General features: G+C 40.5%; 1 protein-coding gene across 3 annotated transcripts in view; it reads left to right on the forward strand.

The window, feature by feature from the left end:
* The window catches only part of LRCH2 (leucine rich repeats and calponin homology domain containing 2), a 97,945-nt gene that overhangs the window by 73,281 nt on the left and 11,433 nt on the right, over positions 1-13,231 (forward strand). For 2 of the 3 annotated variants that reach the window (XM_051967770.1, XM_051967771.1), the window contains 2 exons: positions 11,041-11,085; positions 12,749-12,799. In XM_051967770.1, the coding sequence (XP_051823730.1) occupies positions 11,041-11,085; positions 12,749-12,799 (96 nt within the window). The remainder of the gene's footprint in view (positions 1-11,040; positions 11,086-12,748; positions 12,800-13,231) is intronic. The other variant, XM_051967772.1, reaches the window with a different exon arrangement.

The raw sequence follows: 13,231 nt of genomic DNA on the forward strand, positions 1-13,231 counted from the left end.
GGGTGGGAAATGGGGAGAAGGAGTGTAATGTTTTTGTTCAGTTTTCTGGAGGTCTCTGAGCAGCCTTCCCTTCAGTTCAGTAATCACCACAAGAATAGCCAGGTGTTAAAATCCAAATCCTTTATTATCTCTTTCAAAGTCTTGTCTCCTTGGCTGGAGCCCCGGTGGTTAGCTTTCTTAGAGACCTTCTGGAGTTTTGGTTTCAGTGGAGAAGCTAAGGAGGACAGGCCAGCCTCCACAAGGCTGATGAACATGGAAATGGATCTCTCACCTTGGCTCTGAGAGCTTGAGCTCCCGCCTCCAGTCTGCTTGTCTTCCCTGGCTCTCTCTCCAAGCTCTCTCGGTCCCCCAGGAGAATCACCAAGAGCCTGACCGAAGATGGAATGAATCTCGTCCAGTCTTTGCTAGCTGTTATATACTCCATTATCATAGGTGTGAATCTTGTGGAACTGTATTCAATACTAAGTACATGTACTGAACTAGAGAACTATTAAGCACCACGCTAAACTAGATAACCATTGTCTATCAATTCCACTGGCTTAACACCTTGTAAGAATCCTTGTTTCAGAGTTCTGGACCATAACAAGGGAGAGATAGGAGTAGAGTAGGAAGAAAAAGAGAAAAGAGTGTCATTAAAGCATCTTAAAAAAACAACAACTGTGAAAGGAACAGGAGGACAGACAAGAAGCAGAGATGCAGAAGGAGGATATTCCAGGTATGGAGCCCAGTTTGTACACTGAGATAGGTTATGGAAAGTCAGGTGTTCGTAATAGCAAGAAGGAAAGTCTGGCTGAATTCTAGAAAGCACATATAGTAAGCCAGGGAAAGTCATTTGGACTAGGTTTTGAAGCTAAACAGATGAATTGATAGTTGATCTTAAAGCTATTTGGAAATCATAAGAGTTTATTGAGTTAATCCCAGCCAACAAGCCTTTATTAAGCACCTGTTAAGTGCCTGGTACTGTGTTAAACTCTGTTGATACAAAAGAAAATAAAATACAATATCTGCTCCTTGGAACTCTTAGTCTAAGGAGAGAGATAACATGTAAGCATGACAAGGTAAATGGAGGGCAGTCTGACAGAGAAGTGTCTAGTTCGAGGAGCATCCTAGAGGCTAGTTCAGTGGAGAGGAGGGGTCAGTTTAGGAAGGTCTTTAAGAAGCAGAGGCCTTTCTGTTTGATCCTGGAGGTGATAGGGGCGCACTGGAATTTCTTGAGCGGAGGTGGACATGAAATGGTGTGATGTACACTTAAGGAAAATCTGACAGCTGAGCAAATGGCCTAGAGTGAGGAGAGATCTAGTGCAGGCAGGGGGTTGCAGTACTCCAACTGTGAGGTGCTGAGGGCTTGTGCCAGAGTGATGGCAGAGTAGGTGACATACACAAGATGCAACAGAAAATGAAGAGGAGGTGGTTTGAATTTGGATACGAAGGTTGAGAGAGTGAGCACTTGAGAAGGATTCTGGGGAGGGGGCCTCTATGGCTGGAAGGATGGTGGTGCCCTCAACAATAACAGGCAAGTTAGGAAGAGAGGGGAGGCTTGAGGTAGAAAGATGAACTCTGTTTTGGACATGCTGAGGCTAAGATGACAACAGCACATCCATTTCTAGGTGTCCATGAGGCAGTTGGAGATATGGGACTGGAAGTCAGTAGAGTAATTTGATTCAGCTGGATAGTGAGAAGCTGGGATCAGCATGTCACATGGTATAGAAGAAGAAAAGAGGTCCCAGCTCAGTGCCTCATGGGAATCTCCCATGGTGGGTACATGAGCTGGATGCATATCCAACCAAGGAGACTAAGAGCAGAACTAAGAGAGAGAAAAAAAGATGGGGATTGACAGGGTCGCAGTCTGCAGAGAGTTAGGAAGGACATGGTTTCAGAAAATGCCATTAGATTGGCAATTGGAAGACAAATAGTGGAGAGATAAGAGATTGAGATGCCAATTTGGAGAGATATCCATTGCAGATGGCCTTCTCAAGGTGTTTAACCACAAAGGTGAGGAGGGTTATGGGATAACACTTAGTGGAGTGAGGGTGTTTTGAAGATAGGTTCACTCGGGAGTACAGAAACTACGTATTTAGATAGGTATTTTAGAAAAGTAATTGATACTATATGGAGGATGGATTGGAGAGGGCAGAAATTTAAGGCAGGGAGACTAAAGGGAGACTTCTTCAGTTGTTCAAGTGAGAGGTGGTGGGAGCTAGAACTCTAGTCGGGCCCTGGAATTGACACCGTTTGGCAAATGAGTTGATATATGGAATGATATAGAAGAAAGAATTGAGGCCGGAAACCTGGATGAAGGGTAGCATGGCAGTGCCTTATGTGCTAATATGGAGCTTCAGAAGTTCCATATTAGTTGCGAAGAGGTAGATCTTTATTTTGGACTTGCCTTTGAGATGCATATGGATCCTTCATTTTAAAAAGTCCAAGAGTTATCTGTATAGGGATGATAAGTCAACCCATGGAGAAGAAAGAATTTAGAGAGAGAAAAGAATAAAGAGGATTATGTCCATTATTTGGGGATGTGATCTGATTGATTACCCAACTAAGGCAACTGACACGGAAGAGAACCAAGAGCCAGAGAAAAGGAGGGAGGAAAAGAGAGAGGGAGAGAAAGAAGGAAGCAGAGAGGAAAAGAGATGGGGAGAGAGTGTGTCCATCCAAGATAGGAGGAGGGGAGGGTGGCCAGCAGCATACAGTGCTTCAGGTAAAGAGGTACAGAGATTATAAAAGCAAGTCTTTAGCTTTGCTTAGTGATAAGGTTGCAGCTAGATCGCAATGGTTTGAAGAGTAAGAGAAGAAGTGGAAGTTCTGGCTGTAGATTTTTCCCTAAGAGTTTGTATAAATAAGGAGATTAAGGGAGTGGTTTAGCGGTGTGGATCACAAGAGTGAAGATTGGTTAAAGTTGGAGAAGATTTGGGCTTATTGGTGATCAGAAGACAAAGAGACAGGAGGAAGGATGGGATGGAAAATTAGAGAAAGGAGCTGATTGAATGGCTCTTGTTGCTGTTTGTCCTTGAGAATCAAGGAGGACCATTATGGCTGAGAGGTGATGCCGTGCTGTGATAGTGAGTTGGCTTTAGGTGAGGGTGAGCTGAGTGGAGCCGAGGTGATGGCATGAGGCCTGTGGACAAAGGGCTTGGTTTTGGTGGAAAGAAGGTAAGGCAAAGAAGTTTTTTAAGCATCTCCTAGCTAAATGCTGAGGATAAAAGTGCAAGGACAAAAAAGTCAATCTCTTCCTTCCAAGAGCTCACATTTCAATGGGGAAAACCAAATGGATGGTGAGATACCCTTTGTACATAATTATTTGTGGAATGAAACAAAACACTGACATCATATCAATGTGGGTTCAGTACCACAATGCTATGGCTGATGTAGGCACCAGGTGATGGCAGCCATCAAAGTTGGTCATGTGAAGAATTCCCAATGGCCACTCTCTTTAGCAGAAGGTAGATTTATTTAGGGGAAGAGGTTACAGACAGAGTGAAGGGATACAATAGACATGGAGAGTGGTAAATATGAAGTAGTGGGAGAGCATATGAAAGTCAGGTTCCTCAGTGGAACTCCCAATTACCCAATGGAATCCCCATGAGATTGGGGCATACCCTCAGCTGGCAGGCTAAATCCTGAAAGGGACTCAGCACTCTAAAAGACTTAGTTAGCTGAAAGGAAGAGAAGAGGGGTTGGGAAGCATAGTGGAGTTACCACAAGGCGTGAGGGAGGCTGAAGAGAAAGACACCAGAATGCCATGGCAGGCTGACCCAAAGGAAGACAGCAGCCATGGTATGGCTTACAAGTAGTTTTTATAGGGAAAATGTAACGTCAGGGAGGTGACTGAGATTTCTGACAGATTATGGCAAAGTGAGATTGCCTGAGGCCTCCAGAGGAGGGTCTTAGGAGTTTGACATGACTTGGGTTTCAAATTGGGCCACCTTCCTAGAGGGTGGGACCATGTTGCTGAACTGATCTCTATCAGAGCCTTCTCCCTGTCTGCCTCAGGGATCAATTTTTATCATTACTAACCATACCTAACCTTGAAGACATCAGTACTACAATCTCCATTATTAATTTTTTTTTAAGTTTTCAACTAAAAGTCTAGTAAAATATTTCCAGAAACAGTTGAACAAAAAAAGATTTTATGTGAAACCATTTTGTATGACTTGTTTAAGTACACAATAAATTATATACATTATATTCCAAACTGTCCTGGTTGTCTTATCTTCCATTTTCTTCTGTGCATTTAAAAAAAATTTCAGTGTCCCATCTCTCCTTTTTTGATTGTAAACCCAGTATCCTTTTCTTGTCTTTTCGTCAAAGATGTTGGAAAGTCTGTTTTTCTTTTACAGCCCTTCCCCTTTTTTACTTTATAGGATTATATTCACATTATCACAAATTCCCAGTGAATGGAGGCCAAATGTAGAGAGGGTTTGATTGTGTTTAAGTTTGTTGGTTCGCAGAGGAATTTGCAATGTTTCTTCCTAGGCACAAGATGTCACTGTGAGCACATTTCACAGACGGCCCTGGAATTCACAGCCTTTACAATCTAAATTAATTCAGAACTGATATTTTTTCATAGTTGAAATGCTTTGTAGTTATTCATTGCCTTTCTGTCAAAGAAAAGAAAAAAGATAGACGTTCTCTTTCTTCTTCGGTTGCCTGAGAATTAAGAAGATCTTTCACAGGATCTGTTATTGAACTTAATTTGAACTTGTATTTCTTTAAACAGTGAGTTTGGGTTCTCTAAAGAGAAAATTTGGATCTAAGAGAAGCATCATTTAACATGCTGAGTAGTGACACATCGGTTGGAATTATTTTATTGCTGTAACTTCATGAAATGTATCTGGAAGCTTTTTGTCTGATCAAGTTAAATACTGATAGACCACGAGAGCTTTATGGTTTTCCAATCTGTAAGCAAGCGTTAGTATTCTTCTAAGGGAGTTTTCAGTAAGTGACTGAATCTGCCAGTTTTGTGGGCAAGTGATGGATAAACTTTTTCAAAGGAGTTCTGGAAGCAATGAAGTTGCCATCAAATAATGCTACATTAGATGAGGAAATCAGCTCTCCTGGCACTGCTTTATGTGTTTGGGGGTCACTTCTTAGTGTTTCCCAAGACCGCTGAGCCTAATTGTGCCTCAGTGCATTTAGTGGCATCCTGTAGTGATCAGAACAATTGGATTCAACTTCAAGTATGAAGGGGTTCATTTTCTTTTAAACTGTAATCTAGGAAGTTATTTAATATCAGGATGTCAGCCGAACCTGCTGATCCTTTTTGCTGGTAATATTTGCTGCTTGTTGCTGATCAGAAGTTCGTCACTCTGATGAGTGAGTGAGTGTGTGTGTGTGTGTGTGTGTGTGTGTGTGTGTGTGATAGAACTTGAGAGCAATCTTCTTGTGTTACAGTGGAAAGAATGATAGACTTACACTCAGAGTATCCGAGTTCAAATTTATACATCTACTTGGCATGCTGGGCTTTCAGGCAAGTTTCTGATCTTTCTGTTCATGGTCTCTCAAATGAGAAAGTTAGAATCTTTGAAGCTCTAATTCTTTGATCTTGTGACTTTCTGGATACTCTGGTTCCTATCACTATTCCATAGACTGTGGTGTAATGAAAACTCCAAAATGCATTTCATTTTTATCAGAATGATGCTGCCTTTCAGCACTGCAGTTCAAATCAGCCAACTTTGTCAGGTGCCTCTTAAAGTGAAGCCTTTTCTGACTTCGCCTTCTCCACATCCCTTTTATTAAACTTTCTTTTTCTTGCCTTTTTTGGTACAACCTGACTAATGGGGAAGTATATTTTGCAGACTTCACATGTATAATGGCTATCATATTTCTTGCCTTCTCAGTAGATGGGGAGGGACAAAGGGGGAAGAGAATTTGAAATTCAAAATGAAAACCGAATCTCAAAAGAGATTACAAAAACACCCCAAGTGGCATCAAAACTCCCACAAGCACTCTAGTGCTTTTCCTCAAGGTGCTTGCACTCTTTTGAAAGAAAGTTTACATTTTCAATCTGGTTAGTGTAGGTCCCATTTAGTTCCTTTCTTATACATTAATGTAGGCTTAAGCTGCCTATCTGACAACTTACATTTTATTGTAACCCCTGAGTCCACAAAACCAAAAGTTCACCATTTCATACTAGGTAGTGTGTGAACCTAGAATTATTGAAATGTCTGATTTAGATTTTTAAACATTAACATCTATCTCACCTTAATATTTTCGAGCCTTTTATTGATTTTCAGACATGAAATATTTACTAGCTCGAATGTATAATTCATAATTAGCATGCTAATTGCTGGAATGGAGGTGACATTATTAGGGGAATGACCTAATCAGAGATTAAGAGCTAGAAAGCACCTTGAACTAGACTAGGGGTCTAGTTCAATACCCTCCCCTCCATTTAAAGATGAGGAATTGAAAGGCCTGTGAGATTCAGTGATGTGCCTGAGGTTACTCAATTCATAAATGACAGAGGTGGTTTGGGAACTTAGGACCTCTGACTTATGTCTGCCTTATCCAGAGTTTGGTCTGAGAAAAAAAAAAGAAAAGATGTATCTGGGGCTTTATTCCTTGGAAAAAAGCTGACATGTACATGTGGATACTTGGTAGTACAGTTAAAAATGAGCTCAGGGTGCACATAAGAAGCAGGGGATATAGAGACAAAAAGCATGAGGTGGGGTGTGATCATTTAGTGGTCCGATCAGGTTATTTCTGGTCAGGAGACATATCCTGGCCATATCTGGTTTGTACCTTGGGGTGGCGTCTACACAAGCCCATCTGAGTTGGCTCTCTAGCAGAGCCAGGTGCAGCAAGCGAACACTGCAAGGAATTTCTGACATGTCCAGCTTGAGGAATGCGGTGTGTCTCCTGCTTGGCTGATTCTGATTTCCAAGACAGTCTGGCCTCCTCTGAAGATTAGGGGAGCTTGAGCAAATCAAGGTGATTAGTAAAAATTGTCAACTGCCTCAGTTTTACACCTAAAATCCAGTGTTTTCTGATGTGGTTGATCTATGATGTGGAGTTTGGCCCCAAATGATGGCAGCCACCAAAGTTGGGGTTCGGTCATGTGAGGAGTTCATAGTGGCCATTCTCCTTGGCAAAAGGTACATTTATTTAGGGGCATAAGTTACAGACAAAATGAAGGGATACCATAGGCACCGGGAATGGTAAATATGAAGTAGAAGTGGGAGAGCATACGAAAGACAAGTTCCTCAGTGGAACCTCCAATTACCCAGTGGAAAGGAAGCCCTCCCCCCCCCCCCCATGAGGTTGGGGCATGCTCTCAACTGGCAGGCTAAATCCCAAAAGGGACCCTAAAAGCCACTAAAAGAGTCAGTTAGCTGTAAGGAGAAGAAGGGTTGGGAAGCATAGTGAAGTTAGAGGAGATACCATGTGGCGTGGGGGAGGCTGAAGAGAAAGACATAAGTTTTAATAGGGCAAATGTAACTTCAGGAACGGGAGTGGGATTTCTGACAGAGCATGACAAAGTGAGACTGTTCCAGGCCTCCAAAGGGGGGTCTCAGGGGTTTCACATGACTTGGGTTTCAGACTGGGCTACCTCCCTAGAGGGTGGGACCATGCAGCTGAACTGATCTCTATAGGAGCCTTCTCCTTGCCTGCCTCAGGGACCAATTTTTATCAATTCCTCTACTAAACACACCTAACCTTGAAGACCCAGGCACTGATTCCTTTCCTTTTCTCTAACTGAATTTTCTGGTCACCTGATGAATAGTCATTTATGCCTATAGTTGTAAATAAAAATGTTATAATAGCACCTTCACCTATGGGACACTCAAAATAGCTACTCCAAATTCATGGTACTCTGTGACTATGCTGCCAGTCAGTACCATCACTTCCTAGATAATCAGTTTTCTCCCCTAGTTATCAGAGGACGGTGTTCTTTTATAAAGCTTTTTATTTTCAAAACATAAGCATAGATCATTTTCAGCACTCATCCTTGTGAAACCTTGTTTTCCAAATTTTTTCCCTTCCTTTACTCCCCTCTCCCAGACAACAAGTAATCCACTATAGGTTAAACATGTGCAGTTCTTCTATACATATTTCCACAATTATCATGCAGCACAAGAAAAATCAGATCAAAAAGGGGAAAAAATGAGAAAGAAAACAAAATGCCACTGGCCTGAATCACCTCCCTGTTTGAAAAGAGCCACACAAAAGGCAGTTTTCAAAGCAAAGATTTTAATGAAATACCAGAGTAAGAAAAGTAATAGCAGATCTTCTCTTACTTCCCTACCCCCACCTCACCTGGGCTAGACTCTCACAAATATATCCAAAATCTGGGGGACCACTAGGTCTGCATGCTTGCATAGGGATTCATGAATAAGGCCACTGCCCCTCTCTCTCTTCCTCCCTCCTTCCCTCTGCTAATCCACACTTCTTTATTAGAAACTTATTTTTTTTTATTTTTCCCTGCTCTTCCTCTGGTTGTTACTGACCTTACCTTGATGCTTCTCAGGGAAGCTGGCTTACTTACAATAGACCAAAACTGAACCCCAAACCTCAAAGAAACATGACAACTCTGTACTTAATCACCATCTGATTTTTTCCCAGTCAGGAAATTGTTAATCTGCTCATCATATGGACCTTTCCAACTGGGTTATTATGTCTCTACCTCTCCTTAGTTCCTTCTTTCTAACTCATTTAAAACCAACATGGAAGGCACTTATTGAATACAACTTTACATTCTATAAACCCCTATTTGCAACTAGCTGTCCCTTTGAAAAAGCTTTTCATAAGGGAACCAAATCTTTTTCCTTTTGAACACTTATTTTGAACTCAATAGAAAGGATCTGAACCACCTTTTCTTCACTAGAGTACTTTATAATGCAAATTCATCCCATGTTTACCTATTTTTATTTTTTTTTTATATCCAGAGAATTATATTAACAACCACAACAACAAAAGGCTAGTATTTGAGACCTGTGCCTCAAAGGAATTTTCATACCAGATAGGAAATTCCAAGCCTTGATGGTAGTGATTAGCATATGAAAGCCATTCCCAGCTCCCTGAAGCTTTTTTATTTTAGAGAGAACACTTCAGTGTGAGAATCTTTTTGGTCCCTTTAGTATTCCTCACCTATGATTTTATCCACAAAGATATATTAAATCTGGTTTCTTGGAAGAGTCCAATTACTTCAGCGCTTGTAGCAAATTGGGATTGTAAATGGGTCCTTCTTTGGTGCTTTCCTAAGAAGATAGCTGATGATAGTTTTTTTTTTTTTTTTTTAATAATAGCTTTATTTTCAAAATATATGCAAAGGTAGTTTTCAACATTTACTCTTGCAGAACTTTGTATTGCATATTTTTCTCCTTTCTCCTACCCCCTCCCCTAGATGGCAGGTAACCTAATATATGTTAAACACGTGCAGTTCTTCTATACATATTTCCACAAATATGCTACTTGAGAAAAATCAGATCAAAAAGGAAAGAAAGTGAGAAAGAATAAAACGAGCAAGCAAACAACAAGAAAAAGGTGAAGATACTATGTTGTGATACACATTCAGTTCCCATAATCATCTCTTTGGATGCAGATGGCTATCTTCCTTACAAGTCCATTAGAATTGGCCCGAATCACCTCATTGTTGAAAAGAGCCGTGTCCATCAGAGCCGATCTTCACATAAATCTTGCTGTTGCTATGTACAATGTTCTCTTACTTCTGTTCATATAGTTTGTGCTTTTCAATATCTTGACCATGTTTTCCCTGCAGTCCTACTCAATTTGTACCTTTCCTGAAAAAGAGTTCTGCTTGGCATAGGTCAACTTCAACCTGTATCTTGTAGAAGATTATTCTATATTTTGGATTATTCAAGTCTTGATGATAAGGTTTCAATGTATTTTTAATATTGGCCACTTCATTCAGATTGGGTTTTTTGGAGCACGTCCTGTGTCCTGAATTTGATAGTTGTTGGTAGAGTCACTCTTGGTGCCTTCTAGGACCTTGGCTTCTTAAGGAAAGAACCTGAAACAAAGAAAGAACAATGCAAAGCCTTATCTATGATGTTGCCAAATTGGCTGTATTCAGTTCCTCCCAAGGTAGGGGACAACCCATAGAGAAGGAAAGGGGAGAGCAGCATTGGGGGGGGGCACACGAGAAACACTGAGCAGAGGCAGCCTAATTTGGAACAGTTGATGGATCATGGAAGGTGGAGGCCACAGCTTGAACAGAGGTCCATCATCTGGGAAAAATGAATTATGTGATTAATTGTGGAGGAATTTGATTTTCTAGAAAGAAAAGTGGAAGCTTTTGTGGTGCTTTAAGGTTTTCAATATTATATTTGAGCCTCACAACAACTTATTGAGGTTGATATTGCAGGTATTATGAACCACATTTTTACAGATGAAGAAACTAAGGCTCAAAGAAGTTAAGTGATTTGTTTACAACCACAGTAACCATCTCAAATAGGATTTGATCCCAGGTCTTCATTATTATGAGTCTAACCTTCTGTTACACCATGCTAGCTCTCTAGAACCTGCCAGTGAACTGCAGAATGAATTGGTCGTGGGAAAAGCTGGAATTAGGTAGACCACTTAAGAGAAGGGTATTACAGCCCTGCTATAGTGAGGTTCTGAGATATGGTCCCGGCAGTATAAATGAAGGGGAAGATCCATATCTGAGAGAGAATTCCCAGAAGAATTGACAGGTTTAGGCCAGAAATTGGACCTAAGGGATAAAGAAAAGGGAGGAGTTGTGATTGAGTGCATAGTCTCAAGCTTAGATAATAAAGAATGATGAAATGATTGTCGCTAAAGGAAGCATTGGGTTGGTTTAGTAGACAAGTAGCCATTGAAAAATTAGTTTCAGAATTGCAGCTATTTTTATAACCCACCACACTTGACTGCTTGCACTTTGTGGAAGCACCAAAATATAAATCATTCTCTTGGTCATAAAATTTCAGTAGTCTGGAGAAGGTAAGAAGTATGAGTTCTGCGGTACTTTAATCTTCAAATTTTATTGAATTTGATTTGAATTGAATGGTCTGGTAGACAGGAAAAAATCACTTTTGCTTTCCAAATGTTTTGCAGTATAAATCCTCAAGGAAGAATTCAAGTGGAAATGAACATGAGGAGGTAAGAAGATAATTACCAATATTGGAATTTAGTCTTGCTGTCTCTTATCTCTCTAATGCTTATGGCCTCTTCCTTACCTGCTTTTTTCTTGTGGGGGCAAATTTGTGATGTGGAAAACTCCTGGTTTGATTACTTCCTTCACCTCTGTCCATTACTAGTATAGGGAGTCTCAACCTGGTCGGTAGATAGATTCAGGGGGTCCTGATACTTGGGTAGAAAAAAAAATTACGTTTGAATTTACATTAACTTCTTGCTGAAATTCAGCATTTCCTTCACTTTTGACTATGTGGGAAACTCATTATTCTGAGCTGAGATCTGTAGGCTTCATCAGGTTGCCTAAAAGGCCTATGGCATCAGAAAGGTAAAGAACTTCTGGCTTTGACTGCAGTCACCTTCCCTGCAAGGTGAAATGACTTTTTTCCATGGTTACACAGCTAGTATGTTCTGGAAACATTTGAACCTGGGTCATACTGACGAAGCTGTCTCTAGGTACTGCACTGCATTGGCCAGCTCTGTGAACTTTTTAGTCCATAAAAAACATTTTTAACATCGATGGCACTCTGACTATTTTATCATGTAACTTCATAATACACATTAGCCCAAACTGGAGCGTCCGTCATATTGTCAATAGTGTGAGCAACATTTGTTTTTTGTCACCTTCATATGTTAATTGTGAATTTCAGCCTTCTATTCCTTTATCTTCTAGACCACGATTTAAATCTCAGGTTCTCATTGATAAATCAAAAAGATAAGAAGCTGATTTATAAATCCTGAGACTTAAGTAGGACTGTGCCCCACATTCTCAGTAGCTAGAACCACAATGTAGTCAAAGCGACAGACTTAAGAATAAACTCGAATAATCAATGGTTTGGATTCATAAGTGGTGACTGGGAGTAGAAGAGAGGTACACAAACAGATAGTTCATGTGACTGGGAATGCTGTAATTGTTGCTCCAAACTCTTGTGTTTAGGAAGTAGAACCAGAGCTGGGAGAAGTCAGGAATTGGCCCAATAGTCAGATTTTACTTTTACCAATCTAGGCGCTTGATTACTCCCCATGACCTCTCTGGAAAATTTTTAGCAGGAGAAACAATGGGTGATGTCGCACTAAGCAGCCAGTCATGGTTGTGGGAAAATGGTCCTGAGCTGGCTGTGGGGAATAAAGCATCACTGGGATGCAGAACTCCATGTTTAACAGAGTTTTACATACATGCTTTACATGTGTGACAGGCCTTCTGTTCTTAGCAGTAAGGTTCACTTCAATACTGAATTGCCTGAATTTAAGTCAGACTGGTCCAAAATATAGGGAAGTTAACATTTTAGACAGGTGCTTGCTGAGTAATCCTGCCAGCACAAGCCCGTTATTGGATATGCTCGGATGTCTGCTGGCCTGCCATAACTATCCCAGGACAGACGTGATATTCCATCATTGTCTGGCATCAGAAAGTAATCCTAGCTATGACTATTTTTTCACAGACGCATTATAAAGTGTTTTCACATGTGGTGTTTATAAGTGGTCACCCACACATGACCTGTACTAGAAGAGAAAGTTCAATGTCATATTTACTTGTTTGAAGCAATTTTTAGTTTCTCGTATGTCTCCTTAGATCATCGTTCACATGTTTTAATTTTTTCTGTTTCATATTTTTTATCTCTTATTTTAGCAAGACAGTGATAATGCTAATGTGTCCCCACAGTCTCCAGTATCATCTGAGGTACATGTTCTGTTTTTGTGTGTGTGTGTGTGTGTGTGTGTGTGTGTGTGTGCAAGAGAGAGAGAGAGAGAGAGAGAGAGAAAGTATGTGTGTGTGTGTGTGTGTGTGTGTGTGTGCACATTCCCCCTCCTGCTCCTAACATCCTCACTCCATCATCATATTTTGTATATTCTCCTTGCTTAAAACTAATTTTTTTTTTGGGGGGGGGATTGGTCCATGGGAAGTAATAGATACTCTTCACTATAAGTCAGTGATACTACCTTTTCTGTGCACATTCTCTTTTACTGAGGTCAGTCTTTGAGTTTGATACCCATGCATTATTATTGAGAGTTATTATTAAAGAACTTATGACTTTTTCCAGTTCTTCATTATTTGCAAATAAATAATGAATTTTAAGAACGAAGTAGCATCCCTAAACTCACATCCTAATGG

This window comes from Antechinus flavipes, chromosome X (assembly GCF_016432865.1).
Source record: "Antechinus flavipes isolate AdamAnt ecotype Samford, QLD, Australia chromosome X, AdamAnt_v2, whole genome shotgun sequence".
Taxonomy (NCBI): domain Eukaryota; kingdom Metazoa; phylum Chordata; class Mammalia; order Dasyuromorphia; family Dasyuridae; genus Antechinus; species Antechinus flavipes.